General features: G+C 58.1%; 1 protein-coding gene across 2 annotated transcripts; it reads right to left on the reverse strand.

Moving 5' to 3' along the window:
* Positions 1–383: 383 nt before the first annotated feature.
* HNF1B (HNF1 homeobox B) lies at positions 384–23352 on the reverse strand. 2 transcript variants are annotated; one of them, XM_027660381.1, is made up of 9 exons: positions 23007–23352; positions 18414–18613; positions 16909–17095; positions 16178–16419; positions 8855–9018; positions 5924–6056; positions 5614–5805; positions 5039–5157; positions 384–2244 (listed from the first exon to the last, which is right to left on the reverse strand). In XM_027660381.1, exons 1-9 carry the CDS (start codon positions 23342–23344, stop codon positions 2224–2226), a joined length of 1596 nt encoding a protein of 531 aa, XP_027516182.1. In that variant the 5' UTR covers positions 23345–23352; the 3' UTR covers positions 384–2223. The 2 variants fall into 2 exon arrangements, with proteins under 2 accessions (XP_027516182.1, XP_027516181.1); XM_027660380.1 differs by having other exon boundaries at positions 16909–17173.
* Positions 23353–27048: the final 3696 nt, after the last annotated feature.

The following is a 27048-nucleotide window of genomic DNA, read 5'->3' on the forward strand; positions in this document are numbered from 1 at the left end:
AAAACGGATGGGGCTTGGCTTTGGCACTCAGGTCCTAATTGGTTTGCTTAACAAACTGCTGCTAAAGTTAGCAGAGAATGAGGAATAAACTGTGCTGGACTAAGGGCAGCATCCTTAGGGCATCATTAGGAGGGTGAGGACACGGGTCTCCCCACCTCCCAGAGCCTCCTGATGATACTTTTGGCTGATACCTGAGGATTCGCAGGAAACACTTGATTCCCCACATCCAAGCAGGTAGAAACTGCAGAGATCAGCACTGCAAGGGACATCAGGGGGACATGTCACTGCCACCAGCCTGTGTCCCTGCCAGACCAACCTCTGCCAAACCACCGCAGATGATGACTGTGGAGTTGTGGCAGTACAGACCACACAGCAGCAAGGACTCGGAAGAAATGGTGTTTAATTATGGTATACATTAAATTAAATGTCATTCTGAATATTGGTCTCCTGCTCCTGATGAATTATTATTCACCATAGGACAACTCCTCTCAGTCCCAGTGTGAGTGAGGGTCCCACTGCACTAGACACTGGACAAACAGAGCCAAAGAGACTTTCTCAGCCTAAAGAAATCATCTGGTGTTTTTCTTTTTGGCAGTGGTCATCAGTCCACAGGCACTTCTGCTGCTCTCCATCTCTCTAAATCCCCCTCAGCAGTTGGCACATGCTGTGAAGTTCATGAAGATTCAGCACAACTGGGAAGCATTAGATCCATTCACAGAGGGGAGCAGATACAGCGGAGCTCATTCCACGACGGGGAGATGATGCCTTTTACAGCTTCTGTGGCTTTGGGAGGTAGGACTCGGGCCCCCAAAATCCTTCAGGGCTCTGGTGTCTGTGCTCAGCAGGTGCCTGAGGGGCCGGGATGTGGGATCATCTTGCTGTGGAGCTTTTCATCCAGGAGCTGCTGTGGGATGAGACAGGGCAGGCAGCTGGAGTGTTCACACCACAGCCCAAATCCCATCCATCCACACCTCGGAGGGGACTGCTCCAGGATGAGAGCACCGTGTGTACTGATAAGGGTGGAGCCAACAAGGCTCATCACCAACTGCTAAAGGTGGAAAGAAGCCACCTGTACTGGCCGTTTACTGGGGTAGGAGCTGGGCACCCAAACCCTTCTGCACCCCGAGGGAGGACAAAAGGGAGACAGTCTCTGAACCCCACCTGAGGAAGGTTCCACCGGAATTTCTTGCAGCCTTTCACCTCTGTAGCACCAAATGCTACAGGCTCACCTGGAAACTGCCAATGCTGAACGCTTCCCCACAGGCTGGATGTGTTCACCAGGCTGCTGAGTCCTTCCCCACCCCACCAGAGTCCATCTGAGAGCCCTCAAAAGCAGGAAAGTTGTAGTGGCAGTTTTCCCCACATGGATCATCCAGGTCCTGCCAGGGCTCTGCTCAGCTTGTCCTGTGCCCTTCCTTCACATGGGATGTCACCGTGCAGGGGACAAGTATCTGCCTGTCCTCCTGCAGACCAGAGCCCGGTGCTGCCTGGTCGGTGTCCTTGCCCAGGCCCAGCATTTGAATTAACTCATTTAAAGGAAAAACGGAAATACAAAACCAAACCCATCCTCAGCTCTGACCTTTACCAAAAAAAAAAAAACAACCAAACAAACAAAAACCAAAAAAAAAAAAAAAAAGGGAGAAGGAGAAGAGATTCTAGACCAATATATACAGATGGGGAATTGCACTTAATTACAGTAGTTTACATCCATTGGACAAAATTTACTTCTTTTTTATATAAATCTCTGTGTATAGGAGTGGGGAGGGGGGAGGATGGAGCAGACTGTACCTCTATTTACAGTTCAATTGGCTCAGTTCAACAGCACATGCAACTCCTCCCTCCAAACGCCAAGTAACAGACCCCAGTCCCCCTCAGTCCGTCGGGTGGAGGAGTACAAACAACTTCAATATGATCCATCTTCCCCTTCTGCCTGTTCCCAGCACAGCTCGTGCCTGGTCCCTCGGGAAAGCCAGCGGCCTCTTGGAAGGCGAATACTTAAGAATAAAAAAACCCCCAAGACACATCTTGGAAATACTGCGTGGAGGGAAGGAGAGGCTGGGTCCGGGCTGCTCCCTGCTCCGGGTCGGGCTGTCGGGCTCCTCGCTGCGGCGCTGGGCTGTGCTCTGGCGGGCGGCTCCCCGGGCTCGGAGCGCGGCTCGCCGCCGGGATGTTGTGGAAAATAAGATCCCGTTGCTATGTGCAAAAGCAGCGAGGTGTGGAGCATCACCAGGCTTGCAGGGGACACTGCGGAGGGAGAGAGAGAGCAGCACGGTGACCAGAGAGCAGCAGGGTGACCGGCAGGCAGGGAGGGAGGCAGGAGGAGGAGAAGGCAGCACCGCGGAGGGGGGTCGTGGGGGCACCGAAAAGCGTTTGGAAGCATCACCTCCTGCACCTCCCTGGGAGCTCGGTGGTGCCACACAAGCTCGGCCCCAAGCCCTCCCCAGCACCCCCGAGGGGGAGGCAGTGGGAAAACACTTTCTGAGCCAGCTATTGCCACCCCCTCCCAAAAATAATAAAAAAGGGCCTGTTTGTGCCCAGGCTGTTGCAGAGATTGTGCCAAGAGCAGCCAGGCGTGAGGCTGAGCTCACCTGGGGTGGGAGTGGGGCCGGGGCCTCACTGCTGTCCCCCAGCATTGCTGCCACCTCCAGGGAAGGAGCTGAGCACCCACCACCACATCCATTCCACTGCAGCAGCCCCTTCCCCATCCCTCAGGGTCCCCCACCCGGGGTCCCCCCAGCCAGCAGTGGGTGGGGGGCTGGGGGCCGGGTGACCTTGTGGGCTGGAGCGCACAGCAAACATCGTGAGGTGGAGATAAGGAGACGCCAGGAGCCTCCCTGACATGTCATTAGGGACTGGCTGTGGCTATCAGGTGTTTGCCAACGTAATAAACATGGTGGCTCGGCCTCAAGCGTTGTCAAAGGAACAGGGAGGTATTTGCTCCTTCCAGGTCTAAATAACAACATCTGATAAGAGATCCACAGCATGTGAGGGGAGAGCTGGGGGGTGACCAGGGACCTCCCTCCAGCCTCTGTCCCATGGCAGGACTGGGAGCAGCCACCTCCACCACAGAGAGTGTTTTGGGGTCTGGTAGGGGCTGTGGGTACAGAACTGCTGCTGGGAATGATGGAGGCTTTGCTTTATGGGGGAATGCCTCTCCTCTAGCAAAGAGGGGGGTGCTCGGGGGGCAGCAGCACATCCCCCCAGATCTGGGGTCTCACGTGGGCTGTGAACAATCAGGGTTTACCTGGGTGCTCCCACCAGCAGCACCAGCCCTCGCCCAGCAAACTGCACCCCAAAAACTGCAACTCTCTGGGGATCCAAGTGACCCTCCTGGCCTCTCTGGCCACCTCAGGTGAGCCTGTCATGTCAGGAATCCTTGTGCCCAGCAGTGCCTGCCTTATGCTGAGGCAAAGTGTGGAAGGAGCCAGGGAATTGCCCCCAGCATCCTCAGTCAGAGACAGAAACCCAAATCACCAAAATTATTCAGGTATTTGAGCCACTTTGGGGGGTGAGCAGTATTTAGTCCCCCCTCAGCTGTCTCTGTTGTACTTTCATTCACCCCTCGCTAATGAAATCAATGACCACTGAGAAAGAAATCAATGATCAAAGATAAATTTTTCCAGATTTAGCTTGGACATCAAATGGTTGGTAGAAAAAGAGACCCTGAGGGCTGGGAGGCTTCGCTGGGGGGGGACTTGTGTGGGGGTAGAAGGGCCAGATCCTGCCCTGGCACTTGCAGGACTGGCCTGTGCTTGTCTATCATGTACAGGGGGGACAAAGGGGAGGTGGGTGCCCCTTTGCCGCAGCAGAGAAAGGGTCCTGACCCCGTCTTCCCCCTCCTGAGCCGCGACACCTCCTCCTGCTTTAACTAAAGTGCACAGGAGGGACAAACCCGCGGGACCCCCCACCCCGGGCAGCACAGTGTCCAGGCAGGGTGAGCACAGCATCCGGGCAGGGCACCATCTCCCTGCCAGGGACATTTCCTGTGTGCCCAGGGCTCTCCAGCCCAGCATCAAAGGCAGGAGAGCTCGATTAATCAGGGGCAGTTCGGGCTGAGCGCGCAGCAGATGGGCCGATAACGCCGCGCCGAGGAAATGGTGCTGGAGGGGCGGCCGTGCCTGACCGACTCACCCCGAGACCTGCACAGCGTGGGACCCCCGGGGGGAGGGGGTTTATCATCCCTTCCCAAGCCCCTCAAACCCCTCTGGGCAGCCCCTCTCCCAATGTCTCCCCTTTGCAGCCCCAGCCCCTTCCTTCATCCCTGCTGGGCACCCACAGGGGGTCTCACAGTGATCCCATGGGGGGGGTCTCCCAGCAATCCCATGGGGGGTTTCCCAGCAATCCCACACTGTATTTACTCTGTGCTCATTGCAGACATTTTTTTCCTGTCCCCTGTCAAACCTCGGTAAGAAAGTTTATCTGAATGCAAGTTCAAGGCTCCCTCTTATTTATCTAGCGATCAATAAGGGCCACATATTTCCCACAGTCCCCAGAGCTGGCTCTCAGAAAGGGACTATTGTCTGAGGAAAGCCTCACACACCTGATTTGAACCAGGATAAGTCCAGCCTTACACCTGCACTAGGCAGATGATAAAGGTTTATGGGCTGGGGGGTCAGGGCACATCAGAACAACTCCTCCACTTGATTCCAACCAGGGTCAGTCCCCCTGGACACAAGCAGCAGAACGTGCTTGGTCCAACTTTCTCAGCCCAGTTTGCATCCCAGCAGGATGCTCCCACTCTCATGCAGGTGCCCCAGGGATGAGCACAGCCTGGCTGGTATCACCAGGCGCTAAGACTAAGCCCCAAATCCCCATCATGCCACTTGCAAGCAGGTTTTTTTGGAGCCTGTGGAGGGCGTGGGATGGGGTTCTCAGCACCAAGGGCTCATCCTCAGATGCCCATGCAGGTGCAGCACAGGCAGCAGGACGGGGTCTCTGCTACTTCCACCTCCACGCCCATACCCAGAGGGGGAAAAGCCCCATTCCATCTTCCCACACCCACCCGGCTCCACCTCAGCCACCTCTGCAAGGCCATTACCTGCTTACTGGAAGACATGTTGGTGAGTGTGCTGATGCTGCTGGTATCCGTCACCACCATCGCCGAGGGGAAGCGGGAGGTGTGGGAATACTGGGGAGGCTCCTGTTTGTGTGCATACACTGTGGAGTGGAGGGAGACAAGTCAGGGAACAGCCACCCACTGCCCTCACAGCGGGGCAGAGCAGTGCACTGCACGGCACAGCACAGCAGAGCCAGGGACCAGCTCAAGGCATCACGGAAACATGGATGAGATGAAACAAGTCATGGGAGGAACCCAACACTTGCTTCCAAACCACTGCGTTCTCTGGTACCAGCTCACCCAAGCAGCAGCTCACTCAGGGAAAGAGTGGGGACTGAAGAGCTGTGGCTGGATCAGGTGGATGGCACGGGAGAAGGAGAGCGTGAGGCTGGATATGGCCACCCTGCACTACTGAGCATCTCATGGGCTGGTACCCATGGGAGAGGGGCAGCAGCCAAGGGTACCAGCTTGGGCAGGGCAGAGCACGAGGAGAGCACAAGCTCATTTCCCATCTGAGTTAATTTTCATGGCCCTTCACAACTCCCCCCAGCCCTTACTGTGAGAGTTCTGCAGCTGGGTCACGGTGGCCATGAACGGCTGCTGTGTCATGTGGCCGGGGGACTGCTGCATCAGCGGCTGCTGGTGGGGACTGTGGAGCTGCTGGGAGAACTGCACGGGCTGCAGGGCTGCCAGGCTGCCAGCAACACTGTTGATCACGGGTACGCTCTGCCCCTGCGAGGTGTTCAGGCCTGGGAGGAGGGAAAGAGCACAGCAGGGGCGTCAGTGTGGGCAGGAGCGGGCAGTGTCCTGGGAGGGCAGTGTCCTCCCACGGGAGGGGGGATGGAGGTGAGCTGAGGGGGCACTTACTCTGTGCGATGGCCATGACTCCCGAGAGCGGCGTCATGATGAGGTTCTGGGACTGCTGTGGGTTGTGGTGGGACAGGCTGTGGATGTTGGTCAGGGTGCTCACCGGGGGCAGCCCACCCCCCGAAACGGAGATCTGCCAGAGAGCAAGGCAGGACAGGCACTGTCAGAGCACAGCCAAAGGGGTGCTCCCCCCTCCACTTCAGCAGGGAGACCGGGGGGGATCGGCAAAGCCCCCTCCCAGAGGTGAGCAGGCACAGCCCACACCGCCCCGGGGTGCAGACCCTGCTGAGGCACCTCAGCTTCGTGTTAATAAACAGCAAAGCAGCAGCAGGGAAGGACTGTGCTGGCACTGGCTTCCAGCTCCATCAGAGCACAGCACCAGGACATGACACATCCTGAGCCTTTGCCATTTTGTTCCCCAAGCTCTGGCCCTCGGGGACAACTGAGGACTCTCAACACTCATTAACTTCTAACTGTCACACTTGCAGGGGAAAGTGGGACATAGGAACTTGGGAAGGTGAAGAAAAGAGACAAAAAGCAGATAAAAAGGGCCTCATGGTGGTGATCTCAGTCACCAAGCTGGCAGGATACTGGTGAGATGGGGCAGGCGTGCTCGGTCAGAGCCAGAGCCCAGGATTTCAGGGCAGGATTTAGGGATCAGGGACAAAGGCACTTGGTGTGTGCTGCCAGGACTGGAGCTGGTCCCCAGGACCAGTGGGGGCTAACTGCCTTAATTCTTTAATTGCTGCACCTTTACCTAATCCCTCTCATTAGCTCTCTCACACTGAGAGACCTCGATCCCGACTCAGAGCCATCCCTGTGGCCCTTCAGGTGACATTTCTGGACACCAGTTCCAAGCACCTTGTTTATTTTCCACATGTGAGTCGGAGATAGCAACTGAAACAAATCCATCAATAAATTCCAAAGCCCGGGAGTGACTCATATTTCCTGATCCGGTATTTTCCACTTTCAAAGTCTCTTCAAGGCCAGGTTACACCACACTCGGCTGCACAAGTCAAACAGCTCAAGGCAAGCACACGCTGCTCGCCTGCAGCCCGGGCTCCTTTCACGGGGTGTTTAGCCCCAGAGCACTGCACCTGGATTGTGCATGACTGGAAAAGACCCTCCAGACACTGGACCCTGAGGGGAAAGCCCTCTGGCTACCCTACTACAGCTAAGGGAAACACTGGAGCATGACAGAGTGAGCCACCAAGGATTTCTGGAGCCTTAGTAAGCTCTTTCCTCAGAGCTCTTTCCTGAAAGATGCAGCAACTTCCTTGGCAGCTCCTTGTTTCATGTGGGGCATTAAAGGCACATGTTTACTTACTAGAAACCACAGCCTACAGCATATTTCTATTAAATCACTTGCAAGCACTAGCTAGCCCTGCCTAAAGATCAGAGATAAGCTGGCAGGGCTGTGCTGTGCCGCACTCCTGCCGGTCCCTGATGGGCTGGGCAGTGTCTGTGCCGCAGGGATAACTCAGCAGGGCTGTTCCTGCCCCACGCCAGCCACCAAGTGGCTTCTCCCAGTTTAATCTGCTCCCTTTCCTTCTCCCGTGCTGCCCAGCCCCTTCCAGGGGTCCCTCCCACTGGTCCCAGTGGCAGGTGGGTGCTGGCAGCCTCTGCCACCGAGCTTGGCATTGCCTCGCCCTCGGGGACCCCCACCCCGGCCACGTGGTGCTACTGCCGCCACCACCTTCATCCCTGACTCATTTTATGGCTTCAAGGCTGAGGGTTATGAGGCTCAACACACCCCTGGGGCGATATGGGCGTGCTGGGGCAGAGGGAGTGGGCTGAGGGGGCTGTGTTTTCACTCTGAAATGTCCCCCCGGCTTGGTGGGAGATACTTGGCTTTGCAGGGTCAGTGTCAGAGCCCGAGGGGCTGCACAGAGACCCTCACCAGCCAGAAGGAAAGGCACACTGAAACAGTGCCATAGCTGAGGGAGGGGACAGCGAGCCCTTCCACGGCCACCTGGCTGTGCCAGGAGACAGCCAACCCTCTGAAAATGGAAGTGAAAACCGGGGAAGAGCCAGCTTGGCCCCGTCACCCAGTGCCATGTTTGACTTTCGATTTCAGCAGGAAAGAAAAACTCCTCCCAGAAAAGCAGCAGCTGCACACAAACCTCTGCCAGCCTGGATGGGCTGTGCTCTCCTGTCACATCCCATCCCATCCTGACCCCAACCTCTGCACTCCCTCCTTGCCCTGCTCCTTCACCCACTCCTCCAAAGGGCTTTGCACCAACCAGGCACCCAGAGGAAGGGGCGCCTCAAGTGCTTGGGCGTTGGAAACCCAGCCCAGCCCTGCCATGGCCCTGCAGCACTGGGTGGGGAGATGTCCAGCACCAGAGGGACACTGATGTCCCATCTCCACTCCTGCCATGCTGCTGTTTGTAGCTCTGCCCAGCAAAGGCCCTGCAGCAGAGCCCCGAGGGCATCTGGGGAGAGGCAGGAGCTGCAGGGTTGGAGCCAGCCCTAGTGGCTTCGATCCCCTGAGCGATGCCCTGGGCCAAGAACACCCCTGTTTGCAAGGAAAGCGCTTCCCCAGCCAAATCCCAAACTCGGGAGGGCTTAGGGAAGAAGTAATGAATGAGCATTTTATCAATACCATGTCATTGGCAGGGGAAAGCAAACAGTGATCCACCCAGGGCGTTCAATCCGCGGGGCGTGCGATCAATGAGCCCCGCACGGGGCTCTCCCAGATCCATGGGCTGTGCCGGGAGCACACGGAAAACACGCCGTGTCCCGGCGGGGCCGCGGGGCGAGCGCCGCCTTTGAGGCGGGCGGCGGGGCCGGGCCGGCACCCTCGGCCCCCACAATGCCCCATTGTTCGGCGTGGGCCGCGTGTGAAACCCGGGGAAAGCGTGTTTGCTTTGCCCGCTGGGCCCTCTTATCTTATCAGCGCCGCCGCCACAATGGGCCAGGTGTACTCACCATTTTGCCGTCGGGCGAGAGCAAACCGTGGCCCGGGTCCAAGCCGGCCGGGGAGACCTGCTGCAGGACCGCCTGGCTGGTGGTGACCATGGCACCGCTGCCGTGGTGGCTGATGGCCCCCGAGGACGCCGCCTCGCCGCTCGCTGCCTGGCTGTACCGCACCCCTGCAAGACACCGCCCGCGCCGGCATCACCCACGGGCACCGCGGAGGTACCCGGGCCGTGCCAACCCCCTCTGGAAGCTCCCTGCAAAGGGGACCCTCCAGCCCTCCCGCAGCATGTGTGGCACAAGGATGCAGATGTGCAACTCCTCGATGACACCCTTGAATGAAACCGGGAGGGACAGCACCGCAAAACGTGCCCCTTCCTGCAGTGCTGCTTCCCAGCTTCGCCCAGACCCCATCTCCTGAAATTACAGTGAGGGGAGGATGCTGAGTGCCCACCACTGCAATCCCACGCTGCCCATGGGCCCTGATGCCACAGGGGGAAAAGAGAGCCCAACCTGGGCCAGCAGCCCAGCAGCCATCTGCACCCTTGTGCTGTCATGTGCATAGTTTGCACTGATCATGCAAATCCCTGTGATGTCCCCCTGGCTCCTGGACACCGGCCTGGGGACCCTGAGGTGTGGGAAGTGACTCTGCATCCTCCAGCTCATCCCTCTGCGAGGCTCTCCCATCTCCCTGCAGCCCCTGGCCATCCTGACTGCCCAGCTCACAGAGTGGTGACTCCACTCTTTCCTCAGATCCTTCTGCATCCGATTCCCTCCTGACACCCTCTCCACAAGTGTAGGATTAACAGGTCACTGCAGGAAGGCAGAAGGACCAGACACACACCAACCCTCAGATCAGACCCCAGCCCGCCCCTGCCCACAAGGCAAATCTGGCTCGAGCACAGGTCTTCTATATAAATATATTTAATTTGGCTAAAGCAGCCTGCACTGATAACCATATGATCAGCCATGTGTCATGGAAAGGCATCCACAGATCACAAATAATTAACCCAGGAAAACCCATGGGAAACAAAAGCGTCTTTTACGGGGCTGCCTTGACAACTACGGCGAAAAGCCATTTATTAGGAGGAGTCCAGCCCTGTGCTCCCAGCCGGGTTCACTGCCCTGGGATCGAAGTGGTGGATGAGGGACTGGCAGCCCACAGCTCTCCTGGGAAAGAAAACTACGGCAAAGCCACCTTCCCAACTGAGAGCTCCATAAGCATCATCCACCCATGACCTCTGGCCACTGCACAGGGGTGTTGGGGACAGTTCCCCAAAATGACCATCAGCCGGGGAGGTTCAGCCTGTGGACACTGCCAGTGGTGTCTCGGCTGTCCTAGCCCAGCATGGACACTCCCAGCTACAAACCCATCCAGGAAAGCATCTTCCTCCTGGGATTTTGGGACGTCCTTCTCCCGGGAGCCTGAGGGGAAGAGCTGATGGTGAGTGGCTTGGTGAAAGCTGCTCTAAGGGCGACCCTAAAATTAAGCTCTGAACCAAGGAAAAGGAAGGAAATAATAACTGGAGCCCAGGAACTTTCCACCAGCTCCAAAAGCATCTGCCCAAGCACAGAGGGCCACCCACACCCTCCACCAAAACCACAGCAAAGCCGCTCCATAATCGCCTCCGAATATTCCCCATCAGCTGGTTAAACACGTCCCACAGATAGGAATCTCCCCACGATGTCTGGTTCCTGATCATTTCCCAGCAAACCCCTTTATCCCTGATAATAAAAGAATGTCCTCTGGCAGGTGGATATTTGCCGGGCCCGAGTGGACGTCCCTGCCGTGCACAGGGTAAACATTACTCAACCAGGGCACTGTCACACACATTCTTCCCGCGGCCCCGGCCTCGTGCAGAGGGTGCTTCAGCCACCGGGCCCGGGATCCCGCGGCGCTGGTTAAACAATGGGAGGGGAGATAAAATAAAGCCCTTTCTTTCTTCTGGGCGCGATCTGGAAGATAGACAGGAGCACAGGCACCTCCTCTTGGAAAGGAAATCAGAGTTTCTGCTGTCTTCAAGCTCTTTTGGGTTCAGTAAGAACAACGACAACAACAAAAAGCCCTTTTTAAACCCCAAATCATGCCATATCCAACTGAGGATGTTCTAATTTATGAGCCTAGACAGCTGAAGTTATAAAGTTGGCTTTAAAACATACAAGAGGTTAAAAGCTGATTTTCAAGCTTTTCCTTGCAACCCCAAGGAGGAGACTTTGATTGTTTGAGGAACAATAACCAGCGTCGAGATTCCCAGATAGTCTGGAGACCGAGATTTTGGGTCTCTAGATAAAACCGCTGAAGACTCCGAGTCTTGATGAAGTTTAACTGTCCTGAGGAGTGCAAGGCTGGGCTCTGGCTCGGTGACAGTGGTGACACCATCCAGCCCCATTAGGACCCCACTCTTGTGGAGGCAGGGGCTGTGCTGGTGGGGGGATCCTGAGTCCCCCAAACCTGTGAGCACCCAGGTCTGCCCAGAAACCGCTTGCTGGGCAGGGAAAAGCCTCCTGCCAAAGCTTCCTTTAGGAAGCCATCAACTGTCCTGTCTTGGGGTTTTCCCATTCCTAGAATGGGATGGGTGCTATTATTTATACACCCCCAGGGCTGGGTTGGAGTTGGGCAGATCAGATAATTAATATTAGGGAACCAGCACCAGGCATTGCTGCTGCTGTCACTGCTGTGACACACAGAGCTCCCTGATGATGGTACCACCTTCCCTCTGAGCACCCCGGGCTTCCCAGCAAACCCTCCTCAGCACACTCTGCCATCCCAGGGGTCACCAAGCCCCGGGATCCAGCCTTCCCCCTGCAGTACAACCTCTGGGACCCACCCCACAGGACCCCCCCAGCCAGGGTGAATGCACAGGGATATCTCCAGGACTGAAGGATTCCTCCCGGAGTGAGTTGGGGTCCAGGGTTTATGAGCCGGGGCTCAGACAGCCATCAGAGCCCGACACCACTGCTGTCCTGCTGCTCTCCTGCGCCTCCACAGCTGGAAGCAGCCCTTGTGCAAAGAGATTTATTCCTCCTCAGTCTCTCCCCACAGCTGCTCAAGAGAGGAGTCTGGATGGGGATCACCAGGAGTGGGTCTGGCCGTGGAGCCTGCCCTCCTCAAGGCTTTTTTCTTTACTGGAGCTACAGCCATAATATAACAGTCTGTTTATGGGACCCGGCCATTGTGTGGCCCCTGAGCTGCACAGCCTGTGAAATGTTTTACTGCTTTCCCCTGTTCCAGACAGGCCACGGGGTCCAGCTCCTGCAGCCTTAACCCGATGGACAGGGACAGGCAGCGTGACAGCCCCCAGGGCGGGGGGTCCTGTGCACCCATGGCTTTCCACAGCCAGCCCCACCACCCCCATCTTCTTCAGGGTGCCAGAACCATCCCCCTGACCCGACCTGGGAGGGCAATGGGGGGGTTTGGGGCAACAATCAATACCTTTATCGCTTTCATCACAGCCTTGTGCCATTTTCTCGGAACACACCAGTCCTGTGCCTTTGGCAGGGACAAGCAGTGAAGCAGCTTGGTTCTGCTCTGCCTTAAGTCATGTTGATATAAGCAAATTGTACTTTTTAAAACAAAAACTCACTGTCCTTTTAACTGTCCTTCCCTGCTGCCGCTGTCCCACAGCACATGCCAACCTCTGGCAGCATCGTCTGCCGCTTCCCCCAGCTCCAGGCTGCATTTCTGCCCAGAGCTTTGCCACACCCTCCACATCACCAGCAATGCCTGACCCCAAAATAGACTGCAAAAAGTCACTGAGGATCCAGCTGCAGCAGGGATTCAGCTCTGGCTCTGCCCAACCCACAGGGATGCAGCTGCCAACATGGACCAGGGTGTGAAAGTGGGGTGAGAAAGGTAAAATATAATGTTTGGGGTCATGCTGGACTCAGTGATGCTCCACCCATTGACACCATAGACAGCTGGGTCTCTGATGGGACTGTCACCCTCCCAAATCCAGGTCCAGACAGCGCCGAGGGCAGCTCTGATTTTTGGGCTGCCACTCAAATTGTCCCTAAAGTGTTAATCTTGCTCAGTTACAGAGGTGCATAGTTTATATCCATTATAAACCCGTTTATGGGGACTGGACCCCTCCCGTTTCGCTGCTGTCATAAAGTTCTAATTACCCCCATAAAACCTGGAAAAGCTCCTAACAGTGCACTGTACCCACCGAGCCCCACAATGCACCCAACAGTAAAATATTACAGCTGCTGGCTCTGGGTCCTCAGTCAGAACCAGCACATACCCCAGGGAACACCAGGAAGGATCCAGGTATAAACAGGGGTACCCCCAGACCAAGGGTTGATTGATGGGCTCCTCTTTAAGGAAAAGTTAAAGCACTTAAATTGCCCCCTTTTTTTTTTTTTTTTCCGAAGAATTTGGGGGTGGTACTGAGATATTTTTGTGTTTGTTATCTCCATCTAAACACATATGTAAGTGATATACACACACATATATACACATGCATATATGAGTGATTGCTCTGATATTGCTCTGCTACTCTGATATTTGCAGAGCAGAGATGGGTGGATGGATGGATGGGTGGATGGATGGATGGATGGATGGATGGATGCGTGGACACCCCAACCCTCTGTGGGTATGGAGCCCCCCAGGACAGGCTGGAGGTGACGCTGTGACCCCCCAGCCACAGGGCCAGGGCAGCCCTTTGTATGCAGGGTGGGAGTGGGGGGTGGCTGTGGGCTGGTGGTGCAGTCACCTAATCTCATCAATGCTCCGATTGTCTTCGGAGCTCTTGAAGATAAAAATGGCATAAGCCAGAGTCTACAGCATGGCACCAAGATAAAGCCCCGAGTGACCTTCAAATCAAACAGGGAACCAAGATCACTGATAAAACCCAGAGTAAGGGAAAAGTCCAGCCTCTGAGAGGAGCCTCTGAGATAGAAAGGCTTTAAGTATTTACCTCCAAGTAGTTAAAAACTACAGCTCGGGGCTTGACAGATGGGTCCCCAAGAAGAGGCCGGAGGATGTTTGATTTTTACAGCTCTCCTCCCTGCCCTGCTGTCATTACACCCTTTTGCAAGACCCCATTGACAAAGTCCTGAGGAGAGGTGACCCCTCTTTGTTCACAGGCATGGGGAGCAGTTTGCAGCTGCCCCACGGCCCTGCCCCACCGTATCCTGCCGGGGAAGGGGACAGGCAGGGGCAGGGCACGGGCAGTGTCCCAGCGCCGTCATTAAGCTGTTAAGGCATTGATGGCTCCAGACGCCGCCGCACGCGGGGCAAGGACAGTTCAAATCCCAGCATGGACAGCTGGGATGGGGTCAGCCAGGCACTGGGGATGGATCTGCCAGCACTGCCTGTGCCCCACCGGGAGCAGCTCCCCAAACATCTCCTGGAGGAGGTCTAAGCAGTGATGGACCCAGCGGTGTTTTGGGAGCTGCAAGCTGCAAGGCTTGGTCCAAGAGGTCAGGAAGTGGTTATGGCTGAGCTCCATCCCTGCCTGTCTCCCCAAAACCAGTTCTAAAACCCCACGGTGGCCCTCGCCATGTCCATCTCCTCCTGCCCAGCAAAGACGATGGATATGAGCACTGATCGCCAACCAATTCTGGCAGCCGAGCCCTCCTGACCCTCCGGAGAGACTTTTCTCTGCGGCCATCACTCCTGCCCTGCTCAAAAGCCCCTCCGAATGGGCTGTCATCGGCCCTATAGCCGGGACCGGCCCCTGCTGGCACCGCTCCGACGGGAAAATAAAGGTTGGGGCTTAACGGCCCTCCAGCCCCGAGATAAATGCCCGCGGTTACAGTAATTGCTGTCCCCTAATAGAAGAAAACAAAGGCTCTCGGGGGGAGCCCCATGTGCGCTGGCAGCCCGGGGGCACATCAAAGGCAACGGGGTTCGTTCAAAGCCCCGGCTTAATTGTCAATTAAGCATGCACGGGGGACAACGCCGTGACAATGCGGGGCTGCATGCTGGTGGGGCATTGTACAGCCCGCCGCGACACCGAAAACAGCTGATTCTGCTGACAATGTGCTTGTAGGGCACCTTGTAAGCAATCAGCCGCTGACAGGAGGGCAAACGTCCTCCCTGTCCCCGCCATTGTGCGGGGCATTCCTGGGGCAGGGTCACATTTTGGTCACCGCTGGCCGGCCCTGCGGGGAGAGCGGTACCCGGGAGCGGGTTACAGATGTCAGGCACAGGATGCTGCCGGTCCCTCCCACGGCCGGGAGCTGGGGCTGCCCACCCACCCACCCACCCACCCGGGGCTGCCACATCCCCGCGCACCGCTCAGGGGGCTGCCCTCGCCTGCAGCGCCCGAGGACCGATGTCCAGGCGCGCGTTGGCAGCGTCCCCAGCCCCGCTCCTCCTCTCCGCAGGCACCTTGCCCTTCCCACGGGGACTCTCCGGCACACGGGTTCCTTTTGACTTGCCTTTGTAACGAGCTGGGTGTGTGCAACGAGCCAGGCAGGGTCACTTCCAGGAGGTGGCCGGTTTCAGCCTCCCCGGCCGGGCTGTGCCAGTGCCCGCGCTGTGTCCGAGGGGGACGCGGGGTGGTTGGGACACAGTCCCCGCGCTGACCCCCAGCCCTGAGCCCCCTGTCCCGCCTGCCGGGGGCTGGCGGCTGGCTGCGGAGGGCAGGTAAGGGACAATGGGCATTGTTCTCCCAACAATGCCTCTCGCCCTGATGAGCCTCCCCGGGCGCGCAGCCCCCTCATCGAGGCGTTATCTCCTGCTTAAACCCCCCGGGAGTTTTCAGCGCGTCTGCTCTGCCCAGCCGGCTCCTCGCTGTGCACAGCGGGGCTGGACCGTGGTGTGGAGAGAAGGAGCTTGGGGTGAGCCCTCACCCCCCAGCAGCTCCTTTATCCACCTCCCTGTTCTCTGGCCCAGGGACGGGGCAGAATTGTGCATCTGGGGTATCTTCAGCCCTGCAGTGAGGCCAGGACATGCTGCCACATCTTCCTATGGGCTTTGCAGCATCGCCTGTGCACCCCCAAAAACAGTGCTCCCCAGTGGCTGTACCCCATGGCCCCAGCACTGGCACACCAGGCACGGAGCAGCTCCTCCTGCTCTGCCAGGCACAGCCTCCTCCTGCCCAGCCGAGCCCACACGGGAACTCTGACAAGTTAAACCAAACAAGCAAACACTGATTTATCCTCAGCGCGACAGAAATCCAGCCCTCAGCACGTGCCTCTCCCGGCCATAACACTGCAGTGACAGCACGTGTTCCTCTCCACATCCCCACCCCTCATCGAGGCTGCAGCAGGGACCGGGGTCACCATCCTCCCCCTCCTCAAGGCTCCCCACTCACAGCACCTCCGTCCCCAGCCAAAACGGGAGCCAGCTCTGCCACCACAGCCCGAGCACCCTCAGCGAGGGCTTACCTGGCATTTTGCTGGGAGGGGAAGCGCTGGGCTGGTTGTGGTGGGGGGAGCCGTGGGACAGCAGCAGGTTCATGCTGTGTGGGGGCTGGCCCGAGCTGTAGGCGTCCATGGCCAGCTTCTGGCGGAAAGCCTCCTCCTTCCGCCGGTTGGCAAACCAGTTGTAGACACGGACCTCTGTCACCAGGTTGGAGCCGAGCCCGTGAGCCTTGGAGGGGGACACTCCTCGCTGCAGACACTCGGCCCTGCACGTGCAAGGGGACACGTTGGAACAAGGGTGCTGCTGGGGGGAACAGGAGCCTTGGGACATCGGGCAGATCTGGGGCTGTTTAAGCCCTTCCTACAAGCCCCGCTGCTCTTTCCAATTGCATCCACGCTCTAAAAGCCATCCCTGCTCCCTCTGATATTGCTGGAACGCTACAGCATCCCTGTGGCATCCCTGCAGTCATCCTCACTGCACCCTTACAGCATCCCTGTCACATCCCTACACCATCCTTGCAGTATCCCTGTTGCATCCCTGCAGCATCCCTATCACATCTCTGCTCCAGCAGGGAGCTCGCTCAGCCCCAGACATCACCCAGACTGGGAAAACAAGGCAAGAAGAGGCCAGAGAGCTCAGCAAAGCTGTGCCACGAGCCAGCGGCCAGGGCGGTGACCCGGGAGCCCGTCATCACACTCAGTTTTCCAAAGGAGGGCTGAGGGCAGGTGAGGAGGTGCCGTGGGGCAGCTGTTACCTGTTGCACTCCTCCACCAGAGTCTCCCGCTCCTCCTTGCTGGGGTTCTTTTGGCGCTCGTAGGCTTGGTACAAGATTTGCTGGGAGGCTGGCCCCCACTTGAAGCGATTGCGGCGCATCTTCTTGCTGGGGGTTTCGGAGCAGGCGTCGTCGAGCTGGGCAGCCCCCTGGTTCTGCTGATTGAACTCTGGAAAGAGAAACAGCAGCTGATCCTGACTGCCTTTGTCTGTCATATTTCCACAACCCTGGACTGCCTGGTTGAACTCTGAAAGAGAAAGGAGCAGACGTGAGCTGGCCTGTAGCTGCCGCTCGCAGTCACCGTCCCGCGCCGAGGTGGCCCCCCCCGTGTCCCCTCCCGCAGCACCCCGAGCCCACGGCAGGTTTTGGAGCAAGTCAGGTGCTCCCTGCCACCCACCCCGGGAAGGGGCCAGCCCATTGCCATCCCTGTTTAATGGGGAGGCATGTGCAGGGCATGTGTATGTCCATGTATATTCATGGCCAGGGGCCCTGCCAACCTGCGCTTGTTTCGGGAATATTTTTGCAAGCGAGGAGCTGGGCAGGATGACTGCAAAGCCCCCCCGAGAGGGTGCCCCTCTCTGCTCACCCAGAGCTCCAGTTCCCATCCCGTCCCAGCCCGGTGGGACCCGGCCCCGTGCCCGGGGCGGGCGGCACCAGAGGTGACCTTCGGCAGCCGCCTCAGCCCCGGCGCTTGTCACCACGGCAGTAAAGGGAGATTAATGGGAGGGTTTTATTATTCCCAGTTTTGCAGGGGAATTCTCCCTCTTTTTTTAATGGTTTTTCCCCCTGTGACGGGGGGGAAATGCAGGGCAAGCCTGGAGCAGGCTGTGTTTGCTCTAACGACTCAAGGTGTGTTTTCAGAGCAGTGGTATTTGGTGCTAAACACCTTTCTGCACTTCCCATCTGCTGGATGTTGCATCCTTTTGGAGGAGGGAGGCAGAGCCCTTTCCAGGGGTTGTCAGTGCCCCAAACTGCCCCAAAATGGGGCTGTTTTAAGTGCTACAGGACAGACCCTGCGGCAGGGGACAGTGGGAGAGGAGTGCAAAGAAATAGTCTGTGAGCTTGGTCAAAATCATCTGCATTTTAAACAGCACAGGCTGACCCAAAACCTGCTACAGACAGAAGCAATTTAGGGTTTTTTTTCTTTTCTCTCCCTTTACATTTTTTGCACTTAGTTGCAGAAAATGAGCAGTCTGAGAAAGAGCGAGTAAAAGGGGGCAGAGGTGGGAAAGGCACCTAATTGTGAGTCACCATTAATTGCTTTCCCAGCTCTAAAAAAATATAAATGCCCAGAAACTCAGCCGTGTGGACGGAACCCCTTAAATTCATGCCACCTTAAATTCATTTTACTTATGAAACTGCTCTGGGGAGATGCCACACAGCTGGGGCCCGGGGGCTGTGCTGGGACCCACGGGCAGGACCGGGACAGGGGGACCCCCTCGCCCTCCCACCAGCCCCGACGGGCGGGCGCTGCCGCGGGTACTTACGCCGGAGGATCTCCCGCTGCTTGCGGACGTACCACGTGTACAGGGCAGCTCTTTTCTGAGTCTTCATGGGGGTGCCCTTGTTGAGGTGCTGGGAGAGGTGTGACTGGTTGAGGCCGGTGACATCCACCACCTCCCTCTGTGGGATGTTGTGCTGCTGCATGTACCCCTTGATCATCTTCGCCGCCCGCCACGGGTCCTCGCTGCAGGGAGGGAAAGCAAGGGTTAATCTCTGCTGGAGGGGGCAAAGCACCTGGTATTTGCTTCTTCCCACAACAGAAACCTATTATTATTATTATTACTACTACTACTATTATTATTACTATTATTAAAACTGTCTCAGAGGGACACAAGATCCCTTGGGTGTACGTTTTTCCCCACAAACAGCCCCGTCCCACCCCACGCTGGTGGGATGGGGGCTCACGGAGGTCACGGCCACCCTGGGAATGCCAGTCAGGCTGTTTGCCCAGGGAAGGAGAAGCAAAGAGGATCCCGGTGTTCTGATGGGACACACTGAGGTCTCCTTGCTGCAGTAAAGCACCTCCAGATCCTCCAGGGAGAAACACGACCTGTCCATGAACTGCTGCCGTTGCGTTCACCGCGATTTCTCCCTTGGAAGATACGCACACACAGTGGGATACACACACACGTAGGGATATGGGGAGCCTATCCTGGTGTCTCTCTGAAGAAAGAGAAACCCCTCACCTGGAGGTGCTGGGGTTGCTTTTCCTGCCCCTGCTCACCGGTGTGGTACCCACACTGTGCCCTGTGCCCCTGGGATTGCCACCAGCTGGCAGGGACCCCTGTATGGCAACTGGATCCCACCTGTAGTTTCTCCCTTTCGTTCCCACTGGGATAATGATCGAAAAAAATCTCAATATTCACTCAAACGAGACCCGGGTTCCTCGCTCCCACAGCAGTGCAGAGCACGCACTGGCCATATTTGAGAGGCTGAGAAGCCAAGGTCAAACCAGGCACACAAACCCCAGCGAGTCCCCGAGCACAAAACCAAAACCAAACACCTCAATAATTTTAAGTCATTCCTGAGTATTATTAAACACCTTAATTTGGCTCCTGTAGGATCCAGATGTAAATTACTCTTCACTAAATCACATTACTCTGGTGTCCTTGGGGTAGCTGACACCGATTCAAGGAATAAATAAAATTGCAGCCCAAAATCCAAATGCTGTCCTCAGTCTTTAGCCCTGTCCAAAGCCAGAACAGGCCAACACATCTGTGCTGTATCCAAGACCCCCACGTTTATTCTGGGCTAAAAGGAAGCATTTTAGTGCTGAAAAATCAGTGTGAGCCCAAACCTGGTCACAGTCATGCACTCAAATAATGCGACACCCCAATGTCGCGCTTGGAACGACCGTCCGGGTGCTTTCCCAATTCATTACTTATTTTGGATCCTTCAGCTTGTCAAGTGAAAAAAAAAAAGAAAACCACCAACAAGTAGATTTCTTACTTTTTGTCTTGAATGCAGCGTGAAAACAAAGTTGGTTGGATCCACAGCGAAAGTACCGGAGCAGAGCCAGCCGGGGCTTTGTCACACCCCGGGAAGGAGCCACGGAGCCTTCCTGGAGACGTTGAGCCTGTGCCCAACCCTGCATCCTCCTGGGAGGGGAGCCCCACTGTATATGGGGGTCCTCTACGTGGTGATGGTACCCAGGAGAAGGTGGGAAACAAGGAGAAGTATGTGGAGAAAATGTCCTTCCCAACGATGCCGGGCAAAGCCGCCGTCCGCCGTGCCCGAGCCGAGGGGCTCGCACGGACCTTTGTCACAAGCAGTTCATGTCACCTAACTGATCCCACTAATTACTGATTAATAATAAGTTAATGAAACAGAGGTCATTATCATTTCTAAGAGCGGTCTGGTTCACAGTCGAGCCCAGGGAGGCGTTTTCCCAGAGTGAAACCGTGAGCTGGTGCAACAGAGCACACTTGGAAAATGTCAAATGAGCAGCTCGGGGGTTACAGGTGAGATTTCGGAATTCAAATAAAATTTGGCAGCATTTTGGGTGGAAAAAAAATATATGTGAGAATTAGGACAAAAGTCCCTCGATTTCATTATTTTAAGAAAGGTTTCACCTTGACATTTCCAGTGTGTTTCACACTTACGCTTTCAAAACAATTATTCAGCTCTTAATTTCCGAGCAGTGAGTTTTCCTTTACAAATCAACTTGACCGTATTCAAAAGGGTTAAACAACCTGAAACCAAACCCAAACATTTTGTTTCATGTTAAACAAAATGTTTGGACTTGACCCAAAATGAAAGTTTGAGTGTTTGTTTGGCCTCTTTTTTTTTTTTCTTTCTTTTTTGGTTAACTTAAAAAGCCAGAGAGGAAAACCTTTTGAGTCAACACCAGCTCTTTTTCTTTTATTCTGTCACCAAAATGAAATAAAACAAACATTGATTGTCCAATCTCCACCAGGAGTTTACACACAAAAAAAAATCCAAAACCCTGACCCAGCCCAGGAGTGCTTTCTAATACCAGCAAACCAGTTTATAGCCCTGACTCCACAATCATCCTCCACCAAAATCATGGAAAGGCGGGTTTTTCTTGCACAAAATTAGCCCCAACGAAGCCTGGCCACCAATGCTGCCCAAGAAAGGATTATTTCTTCGTCCAGCCTTATGTGCAGACGGGGAGCAAATCCCTCTCCCCAGGGATTCTCAGACCCACTCACCCCTTTTTCAGCCTGGAAACCAGGTAAATACGCTCCACATCCTCGGAGAAATATGCCAAGAATTTATACAGATGGATTATAAACACGGCTCCCTACAGAAACGATCTCCATGATCGGCATCTCCCTGTGCACCAGGAATCAGCTGCGCCCGCCACTCCACACACCTTTGGGGGTGGCTGTGCTGTGGTTTTCCCACAGTCCCCAGCCCATGGATGGGATCTGGGTGCCTCTGGGATATATTATTTGCCTGAGCGGGGTCTGGGTGAGCCCTGGCAGGTGGGACGGGGCAGGGAGGGAGCCGTGGGGTGGCTCTGGGGTGTGCTGCCTGCCGGGGTGAACTGACTGGGACCACGGCACCCACCGTGCTGGGTCCCAGAGAGCTGCGGGGCTGAGCACCACCAGGGATGTGGGAATGGCCTGAGAGAGAGCCAGCCCTGGGGTCGGGACGCCGGGGGAACAGGAGAAGAGGGGGTTCAGCCCCTGAGAGTGGCTGCAATCAGTGTCTCCCAACTCCCCTACCCGCTCCCTCTCCAAGTACAAAGGCCTCTCTTAGAGCAAACACGAGCTCTTTGCAAAGGCTCCTCAGGGACATGTGCCCGCTCTTGTTTGCACCAAAGGCAAACTTTGCACAGAAACACCTGTGGGAGAGCAGAGATCCCAGGGATCTGCCTGCTCGGCCCCCTCACGGCCACGCGGGCACCCCCGGCAGGGATGCAGCCAGCAAGGGGGGACTGGGGACAGGTGGGAGCACCCAGGGGTGCAGGGCACGGTGCTACACAGGAGGGGTGGGAACCCATCGGGAAAGGCCTGCGATGGATTCTCCCTCACATGGAGCCCTTTTGGCACCGCGAGGGTCCCAGCCGAGCAGGTACAGATGGTGCTGCCCCGTCCCCAAAGGGCACCGTCTGCCCTGCTGGTACCGGGGCACGGCTGCAGCACGTCCCTGCTGAGGCACCGGGGTGTCAGAGGGGGTAAGCCGGGGCTGACCCTGGGCTCTGCGGGCTGGCAGAGGGCACGGATCGGTGCCGCACGCCGGGCGCGCTGGGCATCGCGACAGGCACCCGAACTGCGGAGCAAGGCGGGGAGGCACACGGACGGACCCCGAGAGGCTCCCGCTGCACGCAGGGATGTCCCCGTGGGACTCCTACTCGCTCACACCGCCCCGGGCCACCGCCGGGTGAGCCACGGTCGCCCCGCGCCCGTGGGAGAAGCGGCGGCTGCCGCTGCCCCCGGGGGTCTGGAGGGGGGTCGGTGCCGCCCGCGCCCCGCCGAGCCCGGGGCTGCTCCGCTCCGCATCCCGGGACGGGCCGGAGCGGAGCCGAGTCCTGCCCGCCGCCGTCGGGGGTTCCCTCCTCCTTCCCCCCTCCCGGGCCGCTTTACAACCCCGACAATGAATAACCCGCCGCCCCGATCGCCCCGATCACGGCCCTTTGTGTATCTTTCTGTTGATGATTTATAGAAATAAATTAATAACGCCCCGGGCTCCACGTGGTGAGGTTTACGTTTGAGCTGCCGGCGCGGAGGGACGGAGCCGGCGGCCGGTCCGAGCCCCCACGGTCCCGGTAACCCGGGCCCACCGAGACGGGCGGACGGGCGGCCCCCGACGGGACGGGGGGACTGGGCTCCGATCTCCCCTCGGCCGCGGGGTCCCCGCCCGGCTCCCCAACACCGCCGGGCAGGGAGCACCAGGACTGGGCACCGGGTGGGACACACCGAGCAGGGAGCACCGGGACTGACGGCGGGGCGGGCGGGGAGCACCGGGACCCGCCACCGAGCGGGAATCACCGGGCGGGGCGCAACGGGACCCACACGCCGGGAACGACCCCTGCGCAGGACGCTCGGGGCCGGGGCCGTCGGAGCGAGCGCCTGCGGGTGGAGCCCTGCGAGCCGCGGTGTGCCCGGTACCTGATCATCCTGTCCACCTCCGAGCGCAGCTCCACGGCCTCCTCCGTGTTGAGCGACTGCAGCTCGCGGAGGATCGGCGGCGTGTCGAAGTCGTCGCCGTCCTCGGAGCCCTCGTCGCCCGAGAGCTTGCCCTTGCCGTGCCCGTTGGCCAGCGGCGGGAGGGCGGCCCTGCCGTCGGGGGGCCCGCCGGGAGACAGCGGCAGGTTTTCCAACTTGACGCCGAAGCCGGCGGCGGGCACCATGTCCTCCAGGGCGCGGATCAGCCCCTCCTTGGTGGCCCCGGAGCTGAGCAGGGCGCCCAGCAGCTCCCGTTGCAGGGCGCTCAGCTGGGACACCATCCTCCCGGCCCCGCCGCTCGCCTCCCGCCTCCCCGCTCCGCCCCGGCCGCGGCTGCTGCGGGCCGCGGGCCGCCCTCTACCAAGCCATGACCGCCACCATTAGGCAATATACCCTATGCAAATCAGCGCCGAGGCCTCTCCTCCGGCCCCGGCCCCCGCCCCGGCCCGGCCCGGCCCGGCCCTTAGCGCCCGCCGGGGCGGACTTTGCCTCGCCGCCGCCGGGAGGCCCCGGGGGAGCGGCGGGGGCAGCGCCGGGCGGGACGGGGCGGACGGGAAGGTGGCCCTGAGCGCCCCAGCCCCGGCTGCCGTCGGGGGTCCCCGTGCCGGTCGCACCCCAGGAACGGGGCACATTCCTGTGCCCGCACCCCCGGGGCCGATGGGCTCAGCTCCCTCGGGCGCTGTGCCCCGCGCTGGAAGGAGCCCACGCTGAGACCCCCCCACGGCTCACAGGGGAGATTTCTGCCCCCGTGTCCCCCACCGTGTGGGGTCCCACTGCCCAAGCCCTGGCACAGAGTGGGCACAGGCTGTGAGGGTCCAGCAGAGCACCCCCAAGCCGGGGATTTCCAAAGGGGGTCGTGGCTCCTGCTGTGGGGCAGCTCTGGGGACAGGTTTGCTGCCATTTAGCTGTGCAGGGCATGGAAGGACATCCAGTTGGCAAAGGGGACACTGCAGGGACTGGGGTCGCAGAGGATATGAAGCCCCCATTGACCCTTGGCAGCAGTGAGGGGTGGGAGCAGGGTTTGGGAATGGGCAGAGGAAGAGATCCAAGCTGGGCTCTGGGATCTGAACAAAACCTGCTTTTCCTAATGCTGTGAAAGGCACCCAAAGATCAACAAACTCATTTAAACCAAAGCAGGCACGAGACAAGAGGCAGCACAACACCCACAGCGCGGTGTGGAGGGGCTGGGACCCTGCGGTGGAAGGCAGGGCTGAAATCTCTGTTCATGACCACCCAGTTTCCCAAAACACTTCCAGTTTTGTATCCCAGTTCCTGCCACTCTTGGCTGGCACCTGGACATCAGCCCTGGCAAAGGCCGAGAGCTTTAAACCCAACATTTCCAGCCCAGATTCGGACTTCTTCGGTGCACTCAGGTCACCTGTGCATCTCAAAGCCCACAGAAAATCCTACCAGCCACCAGCACCCACTGCAAACCCTGAGCCTGGCCCCAGAGCTCCACGGGAGCCCAACTGCTGGTCCCTGACACCACTGGCCATGGGTCCCCTCCTAGCAAAACACCCCAGGGAGCTGGTGGCAGTTTGGCTTCCAACAGAGCCAGGCAGAGGGAAGGGAAAAGCCCCGCAGCTCAGCTGGGAACAGCCTGCACCTGCCAGCAGGAGTGTGTTGGGAGCTGCACGGACTGAACAGGCTGCTGCAGTCCATAAAACCATTCCTGCTCTGTGGAGCAGGAGCAGCCTGGGGCCAGGATGGCAGAGCAGCACCCTCAGAATCCCCCTGCCCTTTGGGGAGTGGGAGGCAGAGCCACAGCCAAGCATAGGAGGCTGGGGCTCAGGGGTATCCCAAAGGGAGATCCCAAAGGGAGATCCCAAAGGTCTCCATGTGTTGGGAGTTTGTGGGTGATCATGCAATGGGCACACAGCAGCCTGTGCACAACCTAGAGAAGAGAGGACTAAAAAATCCCAAAAAGACTCTTCCTGCTCCCAGCCCAGAGACCTCAGCCCAGCTGAGCAAATTCCCAGCTCTGCTCCCACGTGCTGAGGCTGCTCAGTCGAGGAGGCAGTGGCAGCTCCCTCACACCCATTTTTGGACCACGTGAAGCCTTGCTCTGCTGCCTTGCAGTGAGGATGAGGGGCTCCTCAGCTCTGCTGTGCCTGGTACCCAAAAGTATGTAGGATGCAGGGACCAGGCTGCTGGATGAGTGTTCCCCCTGTGCCCTCCTGTCCTGTGAGGGTGAGTGGTTCATGCCCACCAGGTCCCTGCACCAATAGGTCCTCTCATCCTTCACACCACAGCAGGTCCACAATCACCCTGAAGCTCCCCTGATCTCAGGGGATGGGGGGACACCAAACCACTCTCCTACCTTTGGGGCTGGGGGACTGTGCAGAGCCCACACTGTCCCTGAGCAGCCACCCACTGCCCCCAGGACATGGGCTCGTGCCCACTGTGCCCCCCAGGCTGCGTTCCCACCACTGCCCCTCCACAGACAGGCTCCTGCCCAGGGCAGACTTTGTGGGAGGCTCCACAGGTGCCGAGGGAAGGCAGGAGCTGGGCTGAACGCCCAGACCCCCCCGGCACGGGCTGTGACACCCCCCACCCTGCGCTGGCCTGGGAACAGCCTGGCTCCTCTTCTGAGAAGGTCTCCTTTTCCTTTCAAGTGGGCTGGTGAGCTTTGACTTGGTCTTTGCACAGGCTTCATGGCATCGCATGATAATCATGTTCTGTCACAGTGGGTGACCTGGACCTTGTCCTGTTTCCACACATTTAGAACCACCTGGCTAATGAAGTGGATATCGTTTTCTGGTCCATCTCTCTCACCCTGTTGCTCTTCCCCCTTCCTCCACGCCCCGCTCCTCGGAGTGATGTCAGGAGCCTCTCTGCAACCAGCCTTTTCCCATCGTTGTCCGGCACAGCTCATTAACTCCTCTCAGCAGAAGAGCTCGGTCATTACGGCTCGGGGGGCCGTGGGTGCCCCGGGGGCTGGGAGCACATAGTTTCCCAGCACCCGCCTGGCGGGAGCATCAGCCTGAGCTTTCAGCGGGAGGTGACTGCGGCTGGGAACACAGGGCAGCTGTACAGGGTGGGTTTTTTAAGTTGAGCACGCTCTGCTCTGCCCCTCAACGATCCAACGCCACTGGTTTGCATCCAGCTCACACTGGCCATCAGCTCCCAGGGCTGGAGCGGCCTCACCTCCCGCTCCCCATCTCCCAGCACCTGAGAGGCTCCCAGTACCAAACGAGCGGCTCATCCCCTCCCATCCCAGGCCATCCTGGAGCAACTGCCTCGACCAGGACCAGGCCACCCCTTACTCACAGCCAAATCCTCCATCACCACGGAGGGGCCAGCAGCGTTTGCCCCGAGCACTGGCCACAGCTCCCCCCGGCAGTGAAGCCATTGGTGCCAAACCGTCACTGCCGTGGCCAGTGAGGGGTCAGCCACGGGCACAGCGCTGGCACGGGGGACTTTGCTCCTGGTACCGCACGGCTGCATCTCGGGCAGAGGAACCAGGTGCCAGGGCACCCCCATGTCCTCGCCGGGGCAGCCTCGTGCCCACCCTCTCACGGGCAGCGTGGGGGACATGGGAGCCAAAGGACCAGCGGGGATTTTCCCCGTGAGCCACCGCGGCGGGCGCAGCGCCGTGACTCACACGGCAGCGGCACCGGGGGATTTCTGCCACGGACACACTTATGCATTTCGGATCTGCCCCTCATTTTTTCCTTACTGTTTCATTTAACGCCTGAGCGCGTGCAGACACCGCCTCTGACCTCGCGGGCAGTGGGCAAGAGAGTTCCCACCAAAACAGGGCCATTAAACCCCCTCACGGAGATTTTTTCTCCTCTGCCCCCACTTGCGCTGAGATTTTCGCATTCCCTGCCTGCCTCCGCCTCCCCCACACCGAGGTGACGTAATGTTTTGAAGCCTTCTCCCATCCCCACCTTTATTAAATATGACCCGCCGTTGATCCCCGCGCAGGGCGAAGGGAAGCTGTGGTTTCGGGAGGGATCAGACATGAAAGGGAGAGCTGCCC

This window comes from Corapipo altera, unplaced genomic scaffold (assembly GCF_003945725.1).
Source record: "Corapipo altera isolate COAL_440 unplaced genomic scaffold, ASM394572v1 271, whole genome shotgun sequence".
Taxonomy (NCBI): Eukaryota; Metazoa; Chordata; class Aves; order Passeriformes; family Pipridae; genus Corapipo; species Corapipo altera.